General features: G+C 42.0%; 5 protein-coding genes across 5 annotated transcripts; 1 reads left to right on the plus strand and 4 right to left on the minus strand.

Moving 5' to 3' along the window:
* Positions 1 to 405: 405 nt before the first annotated feature.
* Positions 406 to 1,045, plus strand: SERLADRAFT_438308 (uncharacterized protein; the record flags this gene model as incomplete). Its single annotated transcript, XM_007318647.1, has 2 exons — positions 406 to 451; positions 906 to 1,045. The coding sequence occupies 2 exons, from the start codon at positions 406 to 408 to the stop codon at positions 1,043 to 1,045; spliced, it is 186 nt and encodes a 61-aa protein (XP_007318709.1).
* An 8,346-nt stretch (positions 1,046 to 9,391) lies between these two features.
* SERLADRAFT_438309 (uncharacterized protein) lies at positions 9,392 to 10,036 on the minus strand (the record flags this gene model as incomplete). The annotated part of the gene is made up of 2 exons (XM_007318648.1): positions 9,392 to 9,425; positions 9,492 to 10,036. 2 exons carry the CDS (start codon positions 10,034 to 10,036, stop codon positions 9,392 to 9,394), a joined length of 579 nt encoding a protein of 192 aa, XP_007318710.1.
* A 155-nt stretch (positions 10,037 to 10,191) lies between these two features.
* On the minus strand, positions 10,192 to 11,246 carry SERLADRAFT_438310 (uncharacterized protein; the record flags this gene model as incomplete). Its single annotated transcript, XM_007318649.1, has 2 exons — positions 10,192 to 10,883; positions 10,940 to 11,246. The coding sequence occupies 2 exons, from the start codon at positions 11,244 to 11,246 to the stop codon at positions 10,192 to 10,194; spliced, it is 999 nt and encodes a 332-aa protein (XP_007318711.1).
* A 6,362-nt stretch (positions 11,247 to 17,608) lies between these two features.
* SERLADRAFT_390341 (uncharacterized protein) lies at positions 17,609 to 17,893 on the minus strand (the record flags this gene model as incomplete). The annotated part of the gene is made up of 1 exon (XM_007318650.1): positions 17,609 to 17,893. A coding segment is annotated over one exon (285 nt), but the record flags the coding sequence as incomplete, so codon positions are not given.
* A 1,803-nt stretch (positions 17,894 to 19,696) lies between these two features.
* On the minus strand, positions 19,697 to 20,061 carry SERLADRAFT_438311 (uncharacterized protein; the record flags this gene model as incomplete). The annotated part of the gene is made up of 3 exons (XM_007318651.1): positions 19,697 to 19,781; positions 19,831 to 19,904; positions 19,966 to 20,061. 3 exons carry the CDS (start codon positions 20,059 to 20,061, stop codon positions 19,697 to 19,699), a joined length of 255 nt encoding a protein of 84 aa, XP_007318713.1.
* Between the last annotated feature and the right edge of the window lie 984 nt (positions 20,062 to 21,045).

Here is a 21,045-nt window from a genome sequence, read left to right on the forward strand (position 1 = left end):
ACTACCCACCCACGCTCCAACCAGGCAAGACGAGCGACCGATGTTTTGATAGTATATGATGGCAGATCGACGTCATGAAGATGGACCTGTTGCCCTATTTGGACCGGCCGCCGGGGCTTTGCTGATATCAGCAGTGGCACGTGGTAGTCAACGGATCGGCGACGGAAGCGGATAGGAAGTGGTGACATCAGAAATGGTGGGGGTGCAAAGAAGATGAGGAGGAGGAGGGTGGAGGTGACGAGGAGGTGAACTAAAATGGGGACCCAGAAACGACCGTCGGGTGAGAATAAAAAGGAGAGGAAGGGGCCCATGGTGGGGCTAGGCAAAGGAAGGGGAGTAAGGGAAACGACAAAAGTGAGGGCGCAATGCAATGTGTAGCCAGTGGCGACGCGAAAATTTGCCGAAATGCCGAAATGCCGAAATGCGGAAAGTACCGGATGGAAAAGCAAAGGTGAGCATGACTGGATTGCCTAATAGAGGTGGTGCTGATCAGCCACAAGTTCAAAAGGGGCAATATTAATTACTATTCCACGTGGCACTGTGCCTGTGTGGCGCAAAGGCGAGTCTTTTTGAATATTCGCTTCGTTATTGACACCTGTCCATGCTACCAATCAACTTTGGTGCATGACAACGGATTATTGAAGTGCTAGCAGGTCACAATCCAACAAACCAGCCCTTGTGGTGGAGCCAAAAGATGGTTCAAAATGCATGTCAGTCTAAACTCCAAACCCTGAGCACGAAGGAAAATCAGTGGCATTTCACATTTTAATGCATCTAATGCATTGGCAGAACAGATCAAGCAATTCAATTCTGTCTCAAAGATATGGCCCGGCAGTTCCAAGGCAGCACACCTCTCCTTTGGGACTTACTTGAGAGTTTGCTATCTGCTAATTTATGTCCTACAGATCCAGACCTTGAAAATCCAGCCACGGAAAACGTCGACGTTGCAGCACTTAACAAGTTAGAAGAAGAACACTGGGCACAAGTAGATGAATTTGACTTAGAAGGCATGGTTAAGGCTGCAATTGACAAGCCTGGAAATTGAGAGCAAAAGCATTGAGAAAGACGGTGAAATGTGGTGGCTGTAAGGACCATTTTATTATTTCCTTATCTTCGCTATGTCTTGGTTCTCGAACACTTTTCCCATTACGCCTCTGGCTCTAGGGCTAGAGGTATCGTTTGCCGTTCTACTTCTCATAGCCCTCACAGGCTTTCTTAACCATCATTACCATTTTATATCACAGATCAGAGACTGGGCATCGCTCCCAGCCAGCCAGCACACTGGGTAGGGACTGGTAGTAGGCATCTCGCCAACCAGCTCCAAGCCCCAGTAAAGCCTGGTAATACTAATAACGCCTTATCTAGAATCGTACCTCATCATGAGGATACAGTTCCTGACCACGCGTGACAATCCTCTATTATTAGTACAAAGTCTCTCACATGCTGATTAATCAAGTCAGAAGTCGTACGATAGTTACTTCCCCTTTTTCTTATTGGTTGATTAATTCCTCAGACCACTTTTCGTATATTCTTCTTTCGGTCTGAGGAACGGACAGTTCCCTATATAAAGCCGTACCTATTCATGTATAGCTCCTTAGTTTTCTATTACTGAATTTACCCGCTTTACTCCTCAACAAGAACCTTTGAAGCTTACCTCTCAAAGTCCTCTACTCGCTATATTTGCTAGCGTCTGTCGACCTCAAGCTCATTGAACCCTTACTCCCTGCAAGTGCAGAAAGAGATAGGTTTAGTTTTTGTTATAGTTTATCGTTGCCTCACAGTGGCATTGGTACATACATTATTCTGTCTCTTCTCTTAAGCTTGTAACCCATAGGTACAATAGAAAAAAGTTGTTATACTCAGTATACTCATGCAAAGCTCAAACCAAAAATCAAACGCGCTCCAAAGTATCATTGGTCCGCTCGTCCCATACTCCAGCCAAAGTTGTCAACACTTTTTCACGAATGGGCCTTTTTGTTTCATTGTATTTGGTTCAAAGTGCCATTTGCTCCCTTGCCTCAAAATCTCATGAACGACTCACCGCACTCGGACAAACCCTTCTTGTGTTGTATGCTTACAACAATTTTGATGTTGACCTGAAGTCTTATATACCAACAGTTGAGCAATCTAACGAATCCCTGAAACATTTGACTTCCAGCTTAGTCTTTCCTCTCCAACACAATATTACATACAAAGACTTTAGATGCTGAAAAGTTTGAGGAATCGATTTTTCTCATTGCATTCCCATCATGTTGTGGCTATCCAACTCATTCCACATCACTCCTCTTGCCCTTGGACTAGAGATCATAGCCGGTGTCTTATTACTCTTATCTTTTTCCTTCTTATTCTCCATTCATACTCACGTCCTATTGTACTTATGACGAAGGAGAACCATTGTAGACCCTGGAGAAGATATCCAGATGATATAGCAATGATCCAATGCTATGTCCGGGAATACTTTGGAGGGATATTAATCAGCAATGTAGGATGTGACTCAGTGCCTTGTCATGGGCTTACTGATATAGCCAATTGTACATCTCTTACCAAGACTCTCTCTCACACGATTAGTAAATACAATAGATCAGACCACTTTCCCTTTTTTTTCTTATTGGTTAGTTATTTGGTCAGACCATTTTCTTACTCTTTCCCTTTTTTGGTCTGACCCTCGCTGTTCACTATATAAGGAGTATATACTTGATGTATTATTCCTTAGTTGAATATTAGTTTGGATTTGTGCCTATACAGATACTCTTCAGCTCTCATACTATGATCCACCACCTTTTATCAAGGACTTGGCAGACATTGAGTGTTGGGACATATGAGCCAGACTATGGGACATCCAATTTAGACCATGGGACATATGAGTGTCTCTTAGGAGTGTCTCAATGCTGGTATTATTGATTCACTCTTTTGATATCATACACTTACTCAATTCACACAGTATTGAATTTAGCCTTGGTTATATTTAATGGTATATAAAGAGTTTGTGATTACATTGTCTTATGTAATCACAAACTCAGATGTTCTGGATGGTACTAGATACAAGTATAGTGACATAAATACTATGGCCATTGTTTCTATAGTGATTTATTTGTTTTTGGCATAGTTGCCATATTTGTTAAAAGTACCAAATATAGCCAATTATAGTAAAAACATGTTTCCCTGATGTGGGTAGGAAGGTGGATGCTGATAAGATAAAGCCAGATGTCCCTGAGGGGAAGAAGAAGAAGCTGGTGGTGTTAGAATCTGAGCCAGTGCTATACTTGTAAAACCATTGCCATCCCCCTCACCTCCATCCCTCCGACCTGCGCTACTCTGACAACTCTGAAGGCCATGGTTCTGACAGTAGTGATAACATGTATCATAGAGTACCGCTCACATACATCAGAAAAACATGATTTTGCTATAGCTGGCTATATTTGATACTTTTCACAAATATAGCAACTTTGGCAAAAAATAATGTATAAGTTACTATAGAAGCGGTGGCCATGGTATTCATGACATTATATTTGCATCTAGTACCATCCAGAACAGATCATAACAAATTAAAGCGAATAATATTAAGTGCTCCTAGAGTACAATAGAAATGGTAGTTGCTGTTATTATAGCAGTATATATATGTTAATGCATCAATTTTGCTTTGATTGTCAATTTTGCTCTGCATATCTTGCAGTTTTGATTTGAGCTCCTGGCCATGTTTGGAAATGCAAAGAAGAACCAATCAGAACTGATTAGAATGAATAATAACATTAAGTGACTTTGGAGTAAGATACATATAAATTTCAATCAAACTACAATTGCTTTACCTTATATACATTATTACATCAGTAACAATTTCATCCATTTACCCATCCATCTATCCTGCCATCTATCCATCTATCCAGCTAACCAGTCCATCCAATTTATCTATGCTTCAGTGGATGGCAAGTCTCTGACCACTTCCCAAGGTAAACTTTGCTTCAATATATTCAATATGCTCTGCCATATTGGAGCAAAGCTTGAAATATCTGCAGAGCGCTCTACACTGTCTACAATAGTGTGGAAGGCTCTCCAAGGTTGTGGTGTGCAATAGGCAGGCTGTAAAAAGGCGGGATTGTGCTTCCAGCACAATTTCTCCTCCCTCCTGCCCCACTCACTGTCTTGCATGATCTCCAAGTATGGGAAAAAAAAATATTATGGGCTGGATAACAACTACAAATTTCAGATAAGTTTTAAGTACCTATACAATTTTTCTAAACTAATATAACTTCATGATAGCTTTGAATTATAAAAGCCTTCAACACTGTCTACAATGTCTCAAAGGTTGGTGCTAGTGTGGAATTCTTTATCCAGTAAGTTATGTTTCTTTATACATAATTTATTTGTTTCTGATTTTTAGTAGTGTATTCAGGCTTTACATTTGAGTAGTTGTACATTTCAATACTATACTTGTTACTTTGTATATTAAATCTATAGTATAATGATTATAATATACTCTGTATCTGTTTCAGAGTGAAATAAAGCTTATTAGAGCAACTAATTATAAAGCAACTAAAGCACGGTCATTTTGGGTTTTGACACTGTGCTTTAAATCAATCTAGATGCAAAAAAGTACACACTAAATGCAAAAAAGTATGATATAGTGTGCTATAGTACAGGCAACTGTCTACTAGTTGTACTAATTGATATGAACTGATATGAACTGATATGGCTAATATATTTGCTATAATAGCAAAAATTATGAACTAGTGTGTACTTATTAGCACTTATAGTAAAACCATGTTTTCCTGATGTATTCCAGCAGCTGAGCCTTGTTATCCTGGTTATCTCGTATCTCTCTTGTTTATCCACAAGATACTTCTTGTATTTGCTGCTGAACACTAGCTCCTTGCATTGAAAGTACTATATATGCTGCAAAATCACTTAAATTCTATGATTAAATTATTGGCTATTTTGAGCTAATCTGGCTGGTTATTATTTGCCATGAATGCTATATCTCATCTATTACCCAATTATATCAAACTATATCCAACCATAGTAAAATCATGTTTTCCTGGTGGTTGTAAACAGAGCAACTGAGGGAATAGAAGGAATAGGAAGATAACTAAAAAGGATCATATGTGGTCTGAATGTCTTTTGTATCCCAAACTTAGTATGTACAATGCAACAATCTTGCTTGCAGTATAGGTACCAAGGTGGATGGGAGGTGAACAGACCACGTGCTCTAGGATGCGGCTAGCCTCAGAGGCCCAATTCTTCTTGGTATTTCCATAGAAGGTGTAGCGTGCCTCTATTGTCTTTTTCACCCTATTAGTCTTATCCTATACCTTCTTGTGTTGTCGATGATGAGAACTGCTGTTAGAAAACCACACACAAAAACAAACTAACACACAATCCTCCCAGATTCCACGGAACTTGTTTATGGGCTTTGCCTCCTAGAACAGTGGAGTGGTCTGGTTGTTCATGGGGTGGTACATATAAGGATCCTTCAAAGTAAAACCCAGAGATGTATGAGTGTGGGTTTTGAGGAAGAGGGATAGTTGGAATATAGAAAGATAGGGGCTTAGTGACGAGTATAGATGAGCACTACCTTGCTAATCATAGCACAAGGTAGGTTTGAGAATGACAAGATAACGAGGTTCCCAGTGATAGCAGGCTCCTGATGCACAAACTGTAGTGCTCAGAAGGACTCTAATCGAAGGGGATGACAATCACTTTCAAAAAGTGACGAGTGACAATGACAGCAGTTAACAGTGGTAGCAGTGGGAAGTGTTGTGACCACACTGGATCACAAGTAGCAGTAAGAAGTGGACTTAAGATTAGAGAAGAAGTCTGGAATTGAGTTCTTGTTGTTTTACAAGGTAAAATACAAGGGTTTATATAGTAAAAGAAAAGTAGGCTATGCACAGTATAGCTGTGCAAAAAGAATGAGAAAGAACATGAAGGAAGGAATGTACACTGATGAATCCTGCATAGGTAGTACAGGATAAGATTGTCCAAAAAAGGAAAAGAAAGGGATAGAACAATGAATGCTGTGAGTAATGTCACAGGTTTGTACAGCCATAAAGTAAAGTCCAATAGCAAAAAGAGAGCAGGAAAATCATGATGTCATGGGAAGATGCAGTAAAAAAAGGGCAAGGCAAATCACTATCAGTATCAACACAGTTCCTTTATTGTCAGTCAGGCATTCTAAAAAAAATATGTGTTCATAAAATGATTCAAAAATCAAAAATAATTGCACTGTAAATGAATGTTCTGCTGAAAAAAAAGAAACTGGAGCCACCAGTCCACCACCTAGTCCAAATCCGACAGTTCCATGGCCTTACCAATGGACTGGTTGTGTTGGACCACCTGATCAAACAAGGGAGGGAGAGGAGTAGTTCCAATTTGGAACAAGTGAGTCCTAGGCAGCGTGTGGTAGGTGTAGCTGTAGCGAAGATGATGGACAAAAGATAAGTGTACCCAAGTGAATGGGACAGCGATGAACATGGGTGACGCAAGGGGATAAACCTTCTCCAGCTCAAAAACTACCCACCCACACTCTAACCAGGCAAGACGAGCGACCGATGTTTTGATAGTATATGATGGTAGATCGACGTCCTGAAGATGGACCTGTTGCCCTATTTGAACCGGCTACTGGGGCTTTGCTGATATCAGCAGTGGCACGTGGTAGTCAACGGATTGGCAACGGAAGCGGATAGGGAGTGGTGACATCAGGTATGGTGGGGGAGCAAGGATGACAAGCAGGAGGAGGGTGGAGGTGACGAAGAGGTGGATTAGAAATGGGATCCAGAAACGACCATCAGGTGAGAATAAAAAGGAGAGGAAGGGGCCCATGGTGGGGCTAGGCAAAGGAAGGGGAGTAAGGGAAACAATGAAGGTGAGGGCGCAATACAATGTGTAGCCAGTGGCGATGCAAAAATTTGCCGAAATGCCGAAACACAGAAGGTACCGAATGGAAAAGCAAAGGTGAGTGTGACTGGATTGCCTAATAAAGGTGGTGCTGATCAGCCACAAGTTCAAAAAAGGCAATATTAATTACTATTCCACGTGGCACTGTGCCTGTGTGGCGCAAAGGCGAGTCTTTTTGAATATTTGCTTTGTTATTGACACCTGTCCATGCTACCAATCAACTTTGGTGCATGATAGCGCCTCAGTGAACTTTTACAGGGGGAACTGTCAGGCCTTATCAGACGGTCAGATGGGAAGTTCAAGTTGAGTTCTAATACATCCAAGTTCCTCCGGCAAGGTCAAATCACCACTGTACCTGACTTAGCCCTCAAGTTCCAAAGCCTCAACCCTAGCACTGAGTGGCAGGACTTGTTCATTGTTGAGGTCTCCCACTCCCAATCACTTGGGGACGTCACCCAGAAGGTGAAAAAGTACTGGGAGGAGCTCCCCCACCTTGTTGGCATTCTAGTGGTCAAATTCTACGAGTCCCACAAATACGCAAAGCCCCAATATGGGTATGCTAAACTCGTTAACATGCAGTATTGGTACAACTTACAAAAGAACAACAATATCAAATATGGCCCTCTGAGGACAGCTGACGGCATAACATGGGTGGGTAGATCTGTGGTGGATATGTACCTGTATGAAAAGGACCCAAAGGTTGTAGGGGGGGAGGGCTATGCACGGGATCTTCCTACGCCCATAGTACTGGTGTGTCCCCTCTTGATCACAACCTTCTTCTAATATACCTTTACGCCAGCTTTCCCAGAGACTGGGCCTTTCTTATCAAAATAGCAGAAGCCTTCTAAAAATTATCAACTCTGAAATTCCTGAAAGGGCCAAATGACACTCAAAATATCTACACTTTGATGATTGTCCAGAAGAAAAACACCTTATACAATATAGAGACCCCTTACATGTTCAATTGAGAACTTGTGGGAAGTGTCTAGCCACTTGCTGAGAGCTAACAGGGACAGAACTAGATTCCAGTATGAGTAACTATATTATCAGAGAGTACATAATGTGTACAGTACCTAGAGTCCAGTATGAGTAACTATAGAATAGGAATACTGGACTCTGCAATACTAGTCCGAAGTTTTGCAAACAAAGGTAAACAAATCAGCCACAAAGGCGAAATTATAGAATGCTCAGTGAATACTAAACAATAGAGCAAAAAGAATAAAGAGGAAAGTGATTTAGAAGAAGGGAAAATAAATAGCACAACTAGGTGCAGAATCACCAAAACTAACATTACAAGCCATTGCTTCTTTGTTGGGCAATCCAGCACATGCGACAGACATAGTCTATAAACCCTCAAGAATATTCACAAACAGCAACAGGGATGATCGTATATTTAATGAGATGTGGACTGGGAAATGGTGGCATTCTGTACAGGTTAATATATTCACGCCAGTGGTTCCTTTCTAAATTTCATACATATTTCTTTGATTTTAGGCTCTTCTACCTCAGGGAGCATTTGTTGCTCCTGTTATAATAGCGACAGACAAAACTCAGTTGACTCAGTTCTCAGGCGACAAGTCTGCATATCTGGTGTATCTTACACTAGGCAATATACCCAGCTCTATTAGGCGCAAACCCTCTCAGCACACTTGTGTACTTATTGAATATCTGTCTGTCAATAAATTGGTGAAAAAAGGCTTGACAACAAAGAAGAAGACAGCACGTGTTCAAAGACTTTTCCATGCCTCAGTATGGATGATTTTGGAGCAACTTATTGAGGCTGGATGGTGCAGTGAGAAAAATTCACCCTATTCTTGCTTGCTATGTTGCCGACTATCCTGAGCAATTTCTGATGACTTGCTCAAAGTATGGAACATGTCCCAAGTGCAGGCGTCCAGCAACAGACCTTGAGAATAAAGCAGCTGGGGAACCTAGGACGTCTGACTGGACTCTCTCTGTCATTAATCAAGCCTCATCTTCGAACTCAAGGAGAGAATCTTTTGATCAACAAATGTATGGATAAAAATGTATCTGGAGGTGTTTACAGGCCATTTTGGGAAGGATTTCCCTACTGTGATATTCATCTTTTCATTACCCCCGATGTCTTGCATCAGTTATATCAAGGTGTCGTTAAACATATCGTCTCATGGTGCCAAGATCTTATGGGTACAGAGGAACTGGATGCAAGAATATGCACTTTACCTCCTGTATATGGATCAAAGCATTTCAAAAATGGTTTATCGCCTCTTTCTCAGATATCTGGAGGTGAAAGAAAAGATATGTCCAATGTACTTTTAGGATGCCTTGTAGGAAAACTCCCCAAGCAGGCAATTATCGCAATTAGATCACTCTTGGACTTCATTTACATTGCTCAGTACCCCACACACAGCAATACAACCCTTGGATATCTACTAGTATCAGATGCTCTCAAAACATTTCATCAAAACAAAGCAATTTTTGTCACTCTGGGTGTCGGGTAAAATTTTAATATTCCTAAATTTCACTCTGGTATAGCTGACATAGTAACTATAAGGCTTCACAAATAATTTATTGGCTATAATAGGAATTTAATAGCTATCATAGCAGCTATAGAAACATACCCAGCTATATAGCAAAATGGTTTTTCCTGATGAAAAGAACATTTGTGCGTAATGCAGCCACCCGTGTTCAGTGTACCGTCAACATAATAGACAGGAATAGATACATCTAATTTTACAAGGGGGAGTCCAATTTGCTCCGCCCAGACCTGGTCTATGAAGATTCTGTTAGCGCCTGAATTAAGCAGTGCGCTGATTAAGTGTACTATGCCCTGGGCAAGGTTTTCCACACCAACGTCTAAATGGATCTCTTTTTGGAATAAATATGTGCGCATCAACACATGCCTTGGGATTTTGGTAGAAGGTGGCTCCAGAGAAGAAGAAGAAACATGTTTTTCTACTATATTTTTATTTTTATTTTTACCAGAATTAAGCACCCTAGTGTTTGTCTTGCTGGGGCCGTGCTCCAAAGGAGAGGCTGGTACAGCAGTGGTTTTATAAGTATTTTCAGTGTTAACTCCTTCATTATCTTTTCCCATTGAATCAGTGCTCAAAGCAGCTATATCGTCTGTAGGGACCAAGACAAATCCACAGTCACAGTGTTGCATACAAGTACATACTTCAGATAACAAATTCAAGAATCTATTTACAAATTGGGGAGCCACCCCCTTCTTTCCGTTATTGCTCGTGCAACACCCTGGAGCAGGGGCCACCTTGTTGTGGTTTACTTCATTGTTACGGGGAGCAAAGGTACCCAAGTGACCTACACTCCGAATTCTTTTCCCTGGGCCTTCATCTCAGCAACCTGCTGATCGTAGAAGAAGGCCCGGATTTTGTTGTAAGAACAACCGGCCAAAGAATTGAGCCAATTGTCCGGTTTTTCTGCTTCTAATTGGCGCACCTGGTGCCCTTGGTTATTTTTTTGTTGGGCGGCCTGTGCCCCATTTTTACACTGCCAGGACATGTGTCCCAGCTTGCCGCAATTGTAGCAGTTCCCCGTGAATCTGCGCTTCTGTCCGCCTTGGACCGTGCTGATATCCATTGGGGCTCCCTGCCCTGGTTGCAGCCCGTACGGCTTGAACCCGTGAGAGTGTTGTTTGTTTTGGTTTGATGACCCAGGGCTCCTCTGGGAATAGGTGTTTTTGGTGGTGGTCCCGCCACCTTGGTGCATAGCGTAGAGCTCCATGTCTCTACCAACCCGTCGGACTTCCTCAGCTGCTAGGGCCAAGTTCTCGTTTTGTGTGTCTTGCAGATAGATCTGCTCTGCAATGCGGGGGTTCACATTGCATTCCAGCAGTTCTACTGCGTGTTCATTGCCAAGCCCTCCTTGGATGGAGAGGGCCAGGAACCGGGTTATATAATCATCCGTCCTTATATTTGCTTGTTTGAAGGAACAGATTTGCTGGCGCGCCCAGTCACACTCAGCTTGCGGTTTGAAACATTTTTTGATCTCAACTTTGAGATCATCCCAGACAGGCCACACTCCTGCATTCTAACTTGGGCATATTGACCCGCCACAGGTCCCTTTAGTCGAGATAGCACCGCAGTTGCTACCTCAAAGTTGTCAGCAAACACATCCCAGTTCGCCTTGACCCAAATTTGGAGTTTGATCCACCATTTGGCGAATTGTGCTCTGTCTCCTTCGAAGGTGCGAGGGTCAGCAATGACTTTGACCTTCTTGTTAAACTTCTTCTCAACCAAGGGGGTTGCTGCAGGGGGGCTTGCCTGTAGCTCAGTGAGTTGCCTGGTCAACGCCGCAATCTGTACACGCATACCATGCAACAGAGTGTTGACGTCAGGTTGGTTTTGCGACAACATGTCGACTTGTTCTCTTGGTAAAGTAAGAAAAACGTAACTGGGGGTCCCCGCTTGCTATCTGTGGATCTACCTCTTCCCAGCTGAGTATCAGATCTCAACCTCCGACTACCCACACTATTGTATTTGAAATTTGTATATAAAAGGTATAGTCAGAAACCCTGGTCCGAACGGTTGTCAGGGGGTGGCCCGCTTGTTAAGCTGTCAGCCCTTCTCCAGACTGGCGGAGGCAAGTGCCCGGCCTGGTCAGAGGAAAATGAAGAAGAAGATTTGTATTCTAAAACTAATCAACAGTGATTCCACACCAACTGCTGAGCTAAGGTACTCCCCTTCACGCTGGGGGCCGCGTATCAAAGTTATTGTCTCTTCTCCCAAAGCACTACAAGGCCATTGCTAGGAGCGCACCTATCTGCTATGCGGGATATTCCAAAACAATAACACTATCCCCTTAACCCTGGGGTCCAGGTTTGCACACAGTGCGAGAGAGTAATGAGAGCGAGTCCTAATGTAACAACCAAGAGTTTGTTACTCTGGCACACAACTCAGACAGGCTATAGAGATGATGATGAGGGAGTGGTTACCCTTTAGGCTTCAACAAGTTAGTTGTGAGGATACAACAGGAGGACTTGCTGAGGAGTCTCCTGGATCTATTGGGTATATATACTAATACAGAGTGTTTGTACTTATGTACTATACAGTTGATAAAAGCCGTGGCTGATAATGTCAGAGGGCGCAGCCTGTGTGACCAGCTTCACTGTGTGAGAGACTTGTGGCTAAAATAAGAATAAAGGCAGTGCAGCGCAAGAAAGAGGAGTTTGAACAAAAGGGAAAGTGCCGCATGGCACAGTGTGTGAAAACTACAGTAAAAGGTTAAAAAGGAGAACAAAAATTAAAGGTCCAAAAATGTGTTATCGTAACACATAGACAATTTATTAATATCCACAAAGTTGGACAATGAGACTGAGCATGACAGGATCATGCAAAAAGTCCTTCAACACTTACAGTAACGGAACCTATTTGTCACGCCCAAAAAATGTATTTTAAAGTGAAGGAAGTAGACTTTCTCAGTATGATATTTGGCCAGAACAGCATCAGGATGGATCCTGAGAAAGCTTAAGCTATTTTGGACTGGCCAGAACCTACTTGCGTCAAAGGAGTTAGGGCCTTCCTTGGCTTAGGCAATTTCTACTGTAGATTTGTTAAAAACTTTGCAAAAATCACAAGTCCATTGAATGATCTCACTAAAAAGGACATTCCATGGCATTGGGACCCCAAGGAACAAGAAGCATAAAGAAGCATTTACAACAGCTTCTATATTGGCATTTCCAGAACTTGTCAGAACTGTGACCTTCGGAATAATCAGAGGTTGGAGGTTGGATGTTGGAGGTGCATTGGGAGCAGAACAGGGTACGAAGTTGGGAGTTGGCTTAGCTTGTGTGCTAGGCCCTTCCTTGGACCTTGGTCCCTAACTTGACAGAGTGAATGAGTGAGAGTAGAGGATGAAAGTGGAGTAATGGCCCTTCAGAGAAGGACTGAAATACTTAGAAAAGACTTGGGTAAAAAGGTGGAGGAACTAGTTGATATTTAAACCGCAGGAACAGAGTACAGGAGCTACAGCTTATATACTATTGGAGGGAGTTTATAAGGAGTAACTCATGTTGTAGATACGGAGTTCCATGCGGACAACTATCTAGTGAGGGGAGTGTACCATAAGGTCTAACTACAGAGTCTGTTACGATACACAATTTTTGGACTTACAACTTTCTTTCTCTTCTTTAACTTTCTTTCTCAGTTTTCACACACTTGTGCCATGCAGCACTTTCCTTTTGTTCAAACTCCACTTTCACTTTCTTGCGCTACACAGCTTTTCTTATTTTTAGATACAACTCTCTCACACAGTGGAGTTGGTCACACAGGCTGTGCCCTGTGACATCATCAGCCACCACTTCTATCAACTGTATAGTACAACATATACAAATAAAACCTGCATAGTAGTAGTATAAATACTTTAATAGATCCAGGAGACTCCTCAGCAAGTCCTCCTCCTGTATACCCACAACTGATTTGGTCCTATCCTAAGGGGTTTACCCACTCCTACCTTCCTCACTCTTGCCTGTCTGAGTTGTGTGCCAGAGTATCAAAACTTTGGTTGTAACAGAGTCTATGAGGAATATGAGAATGTGAATAGGAAATGTATGGCAGAAATAGAAGTCCGGGGCAGGAGAGTCGGAGCAGATTTCCGGAGTACAATGTGGAAGTAAGGTACAAAGCTATGCCAAATGGCAGAGCACAAGGGGCATAATCCTGAGAGTACCAAAGATTTGGGGGTTCAGACTTGTGGGTTTCTGACTGTTCAGAGGTCCAGAAACCATATCCTGTGGCATACATGGATATGACAAAACTAGGCAAAGAGTTCCAGCTAAAAACTAACTCTTCTGACTTTGCTACAGGGGCTGTTCTGTCAATTAAATGCCCTGACAATCTTTGGAGTCCTTGTGCCTATTTATTGCATAATTTGTCGCTTACAGAGTGCAACTATCAAATTTATGACAAAGAGATATTGGCCATCATTAGAGCACTAGATCACTGGTGGCACTATTTAAAAGGTGCTCCACACTAATTTAAAAACTGGAGTATTTTTGATGGCCCCGGACTTGAATTGAAAACAAGCCCGCTATTTGATATACATATCTGTCTAGATTTAATTGTAAATCAATTCATTACAAAGACAAAATCTATGTGCCAGAGTCTGCAAGGATTAAGGCAATAGATAAACATTATGACAGACTAGTGGCTGGGCACCCTGGGTGACAACAAACCATGGAGTTGATATCCAGAAACTATGTATGGCTTGGCATGGTCAAAGGCATGCAAAAATACGTAAAGTGTTGTCTTCACTGTGCCATAGCAAAAAACTCTCATCAACCACTGGCTGGTAAACTTATACCTAATCCAATTCCAGCAGGACCCTGGCAGGATATATTGGTTGATTTTATGGTAGATTTGCCTGAGTCAAATGGGTATAATTCCATAATGGTGGTCGTGGGTTGCTTCTCCAAGGAAGTCATATTCATACCCACAAATAAAATTAATAAATCCACTGGTAATATTGATTTTTGATTATTATCACTAGTAAAACAAGCACTGTGCTGATATACTGAGAAAATGGTAGGTATTTCCTACCAGCAACGTGTCAGAATTGTAGCACATTATAAATTCTGCTTGGTGTTATCACTGCCCTCACATTTTCCTGATGTCCTATCCTTGTAGAGTATGTATAGTTGCAGTCAGTGTATCATTCTAACCTTTTCTCATGATTTTTACATCCACCCCACTTCTGCATGAGTTAATATTTGCGATGGCACACAATTTCCAGCCACATTTTCATTCTCCACTTTAACTTATATTCTTGTGCCACACAGCACCTCTATCATTTTTAGACTTACTTACTCTCACAGTGGAGTCAGCCACCACTAATCATTAACTGTATAGTATACAGTGACTCCAAAAACCATTGCAATGTTTGGCCTAAATGCAGTGTGCTTTGCATACCGCCAACAGGCATGGAAATTTCGCTTAGCTTTGGTGGGGTTGACAAAAGTACTTGGTCTTGGCTACAAAATGGTTCCTGGGTCATGTGATTTGGCCCAGCGGCTGTGAAGGTATGTCTATTTCAAAACAGCAATACCATTACAACATTTTTTTTCACTTTTGAGTTGGAAGCAGAGATCACAATGATATTATAGAATGTTTGGCTTTGTTTGGTCCTACAAGCAAAGATACACATATAAACATTGTGTCTGAGTTTAGAAAAGCTCACAAACTTCTTTATTCTCAGCTACCATCATCATGAAATTCCTCTCTCCTGCTCAGAAAAACCGGATCCTTAACCTCCTTGATACAGGTCAAACTGCTCACACCATTGCCTCTACCACTGGTGTCCATGTCTCTACCATCTCTAGACTTCGCTCCAAGGAACGTTCTGAGCTCCAAAAGTCTGTTGGAGGTCGTCCATCCAAGCTTTCTCCTGCCAATGTCTGCCATGCTGTTCCAACCAAAGTTTTTATACTCTGGCACACACAGTGACAAGCAAAGAGTGATAGAAGATAGGAGTGGGTAAACCCCTTAAGTAGGACCGAGTTAGTTGTGGGTATAGAACAGGAGGACTTGCTGAGGAGTCTCCTGGATCTATTGGGGTTTATATACTAATACAGAGTGTTTGTACTTATGTACTGTACAGTTGATAAAAGCAGTGGCTGATAATGTCAGAGGGCACAGCCCGTGTGACCAGCTCCACTGTGTGAGAGACTTGTAGCTAAAATAAGAAAAAAGGCAGCGCAGTGCAAGAAGAGGATTTTGAACAAAAGGGAAAGTGCCGCATGGCACAGTGTGTGAAAACTACAGTAAAAGGTTAAAGAGGAGAATGAAAATTAAAGGTCCGAAAATTGTGTTATTGTAACAATTATCGCATCTTTACAATATAAAGTGTATGGCATAGATATATATACCCATTTATATCTTCAATCAGACTTGTAAGTAACACAAATCTGCCATAGAATAAATTGTTATAGGGACCCCAGACACCTCTGTGATTAATAGGATATCCCAATGGTCCAACTTCCAATGGTCCATCCCAGATGTCCCATTGGGATATTCTACATGGTCCAATGGGATGTCCCATTAGGCTTTTTGGATGTCCCATGTAGTTGTCCCAAAGGACGTGGTAGACCATGCTTCAGGCTACTAGCCCTGTTGGTTTGGAGATTATAATCAAGCTAAGAGCCCTAAAATTTTTGCTGCCTGAAGTGTCAGAGAGCTAAAGTAGTCAGAGCTGTGATGCGACAAATGTAGCAAGGCTGTGGCTGTGGTATTAGTAATCATAAAGTCAGAGATACTGTAATCTAATACTAGGTATGATTGTTGTAGTTCTAACAAAGCATACCTGCAAAAAGGTCAAGGAGTGGCTAGATGAGTAGGAGTTTAGAAATATGGTGTGGCCTGCACAGTCTCATGTACAAGTAGTAGTATATATACCCCTCAATAGACTGGAGACTCCTCAACAAGTTCTTTTGTTGTCTACCAACAACTAACTTGGACCTACCCTAAGTGGAGTATACCAACTTTGTTTATTATCACTCTTTGATTATTGTAGTTGTGTGCTAGAGTATAAAAACTTTAGTTGTTACAATATTCATAAATATGGAGCTGGAATAGTTTGTCTTTGGTGAGTTGTCTTTTTTCAAACTCAAGCCACTCAACAAATAAATAACTTAATTGACAGTCAAAATTATATTAACGGCATTCTACTTCATTTTTGAAAGCTTTCATACAGGCAGTACCAGTACTCATACTATTCAATTGTGCACTCCAACAACAGTTATAACACCAGATTCTTCAGCAAAGAGCATTTGTTCACAATGCCAAATTCTTATGCCTCTTGACTCTTCCAGTGTGATATTTATAAAAATCTTTCACCTAGCCAGATATCATAAGTTAGTTATTTCACTTTTTACTGCCTCTCAGTACTCAACTTCTCCATGTATACTCTAGTGATCTCCCCCACATTTTGCACTGAGTGCATTACCCTTGCCAAATACAGGGGTTATGAAAATTTTCCCACTCTCCTGCAACTACTTTATCTTTATCTGACATTAGTTATGATCATACCTCTACAGATGTAACAACCAAGAGTTTGTATACTCTGGCACACAACTCAGACAAGCTACAGTTGAAGTGAGTGGAAGTGGTTACCCCTTATAATAGGACTGAGTTAGTTGTGGGTAAACAATAGGAGAACTCACTAAGGAGTCTCCTTGATCTATTGGGGTTTATATATGTACATCTACAGACTATTTGTACATGTGTACTATACAGTTGATGAAGGCAGTGGCTGATGATGTTATAGGGCACAGCATGTGTGACCAGCTCCACTGTGTGAGAGATTTGGTAGCTAAGAATTAAAAAAAGCAGTGCAGCGTGAGAAAGTGGAGCTTGAACAAAATGGAAAGTGCCACATGGCACAGTGTGTGAAAACTACAAAAGAAAGTTAAAGTGGAGAATGAAATTCAAAGGTCTGAAAATTGTGTATCATAACAACAGAGAGCTCTTCTCCTTTGTCCTTATCCTTTCTGCCCATAAAAGAGGCCACAAAATATTCTGCTGGCCTGCCCTCCTCCCCATATTTGCTAGGCTGCACTGGTACAACTCTGTGTGGAAGGACTCCAAAGCAGCCCACAAGCCTGGAGGTATACTGCAAACTCAAGTAGGGTGGACTTTGACCATAAGCTCAACACTGTTTGGGAAGACAAGGCAGTTTCTGAGATCCTCACTTTTTTTGGATGAGATGGGGGTCAAATGGACCAGCATCAACATTGTTTACATTGCCAAGGTTGGAGGTGGGGGAGCTCCTCCCAGTACTTTTTCACCTTCTGGGTGACGTCCCCAAGTGATTGGGAGTGGGAGACCTCAACAATGAACAAGTCCTGCCACTCAGTGCTAGGGTTGAGGCTTTGGAACTTGAGGGCTAAGTCAGGTACAGTGGTGATTTGACCTTGCCGGAGGAACTTGGATGTATTAGAACTCAACTTGAACTTCCCATCTGACCGTCTGATAAGGCCTGACAGTTCCCCCTGTAAAAGTTCACTGAGGCGCTATCATGCACCAAAGTTGATTGGTAGCATGGACAGGTGTCAATAACAAAGCAAATATTCAAAAAGACTCGCCTTTGCGCCACACAGGCACAGTGCCACGTGGAATAGTAATTAATATTGCCTTTTTTGAACTTGTGGCTGATCAGCACCACCTTTATTAGGCAATCCAGTCACACTCACCTTTGCTTTTCCATTCGGTACCTTCTGTGTTTCGGCATTTCGGCAAATTTTTGCATCGCCACTGGCTACACATTGTATTGCGCCCTCACCTTCATTGTTTCCCTTACTCCCCTTCCTTTGCCTAGCCCCACCATGGGCCCCTTCCTCTCCTTTTTATTCTCACCTGATGGTCGTTTCTGGATCCCATTTCTAATCCACCTCTTCGTCACCTCCACCCTCCTCCTGCTTGTCATCCTTGCTCCCCCACCATACCTGATGTCACCACTCCCTATCCGCTTCCGTTGCCAATCCGTTGACTACCACGTGCCACTGCTGATATCAGCAAAGCCCCAGTAGCCGGTTCAAATAGGGCAACAGGTCCATCTTCAGGACGTCGATCTACCATCATATACTATCAAAACATCGGTCGCTCGTCTTGCCTGGTTAGAGTGTGGGTGGGTAGTTTTTGAGCTGGAGAAGGTTTATCCCCTTGCGTCACCCATGTTCATCGCTGTCCCATTCACTTGGGTACACTTATCTTTTGTCCATCATCTTCGCTACAGCTAAACCTACCACACGCTGCCTAGGACTCACTTGTTCCAAATTGGAACTACTCCTCTCCCTCCCTTGTTTGATCAGGTGGTCCAACACAACCAGTCCATTGGTAAGGCCATGGAACTGTCGGATTTGGACTAGGTGGTGGACTGGTGGCTCCAGTTTCTTTTTTTTCAGCAGAACATTCATTTACAGTGCAATTATTTTTGATTTTTGAATCATTTTATGAACACATATTTTTTTTAGAATGCCTGACTGACAATAAAGGAACTGTGTTGATACTGATAGTGATTTGCCTTGCCCTTTTTTTACTGCATCTTCCCATGACATCATGATTTTCCTGCTCTCTTTTTGCTATTGGACTTTACTTTATGGCTGTACAAACCTGTGACATTACTCACAGCATTCATTGTTCTATCCCTTTCTTTTCCTTTTTTGGACAATCTTATCCTGTACTACCTATGCAGGATTCATCAGTGTACATTCCTTCCTTCATGTTCTTTCTCATTCTTTTTGCACAGCTATACTGTGCATAGCCTACTTTTCTTTTACTATATAAACCCTTGTATTTTACCTTGTAAAACAACAAGAACTCAATTCCAGACTTCTTCTCTAATCTTAAGTCCACTTCTTACTGCTACTTGTGATCCAGTGTGGTCACAACACTTCCCACTGCTACCACTGTTAACTGCTGTCATTGTCACTCGTCACTTTTTGAAAGTGATTGTCATCCCCTTCGATTAGAGTCCTTCTGAGCACTACAGTTTGTGCATCAGGAGCCTGCTATCACTGGGAACCTCGTTATCTTGTCATTCTCAAACCTACCTTGTGCTATGATTAGCAAGGTAGTGCTCATCTATACTCGTCACTAAGCCCCTATCTTTCTATATTCCAACTATCCCTCTTCCTCAAAACCCACACTCATACATCTCTGGGTTTTACTTTGAAGGATCCTTATATGTACCACCCCATGAACAACCAGACCACTCCACTGTTCTAGGAGGCAAAGCCCATAAACAAGTTCCGTGGAATCTGGGAGGATTGTGTGTTAGTTTGTTTTTGTGTGTGGTTTTCTAACAGCAGTTCTCATCATCGACAGCGCTTGATGAAAACTTCATGTACAGGAGTAGGCATGCTCAGTTGCAAGATGTCTTTCACATGGTCATACATATATCTGGAAGTAAGGACATAAGTACAGTATATTCACTCATGAAAAAACATACCTTAGAGTGCTGTAGTCACTTTCTCTGAGCTTGTCCACAAACTCAGGGAAACTTGATGGTTCAATATAGAATTGCTAAGGGGAAAAATCAGATCAGGAATGTAGCCAGACAATGATTTCTCACCTAGACATATACATCCTGAGAATTATATGTCAAGTGCCTAACAATTTGCTCAGTGATGGGCTGAACTTGATCCTCAGATGTAGCGATTGGTGCAGTATGGGTGGACATTGAAAGAGTGGATGTTGATAGATTACTCGGGGGAGTGGCAAAAGATCGTTATTGAGTAGCTGTGCATTGCCATCAGGTAATTTTTTGAAATTAAATAACTGACTTACCTTGTGGTCCAGGAGAGGACTTTGACCGAGTAATAGGGGGGGTACACCAGTAGGTAGCACCATTTCCAGTGGAAGTGGAGAATATTGCGTACATGGGGGACAGGTGCATTTTTGCAGACTGAGAATGGGATGTTCTGCTGAAATATATCTCAGTACTCAGCCAACCAAGTAAGTAGTTTAAAAAAAAACCAGGAAACTCACTTTATATCTAAATATTTGCACCAATATGTAGGTGTAAGCGGGTGGGCAAGGAAGAGAATGATTCAAAAGATGATAAGCGGAGAGCTGCCCACATCCACAGTTGGATGTGTGCAGTCACATTGTTCCATGTAGTGTGAGAAAGGGGACAACAACTGATCTCTTTTCTCACACTGCATGGAATCAACAGGTTGCTATTGCACAAAGCCAATAATCACTATGAGAAAAATAGTAAGTCTCTGTTCATTTCACCTTAGTATCAGCACTCACTGCATATGATTGCAATAATGAACACCCAATGAGCCGTGCAAGAATGGACAGTCTGACCGTCTATTCTCTCACGGCTCATTGGGTGATCTAATCTTATCTTTGCTGGGACAATACTGGACCGTGTGAGAATGGACAGTCTGACCGTCCATTCTTGCACGGCTCATCTAATCTTATCTTTGCTGGGACAATACTGGACTATGTGAGAATGGACAGTCTGACCATCCATTCTCGCACAGTCCAGCAGATTGCTGATTTGACGTTATCAGCATTGCAACACCTTATCATATCGTTGTGTAACCAAGGTCAGGCTGCCATACATTTTCCCACAGTCTTTGTAGTATACTGAAGATGTACAGATTTACTATTTCAGCACTATAGGTCAAGATCCTCGCTCGGATACTGGGTCAGC

Source organism: Serpula lacrymans, assembly GCF_000218685.1.
Source record: "Serpula lacrymans var. lacrymans S7.9 unplaced genomic scaffold SERLAscaffold_7, whole genome shotgun sequence".
Lineage (NCBI taxonomy): Eukaryota > Fungi > Basidiomycota > Agaricomycetes > Boletales > Serpulaceae > Serpula > Serpula lacrymans.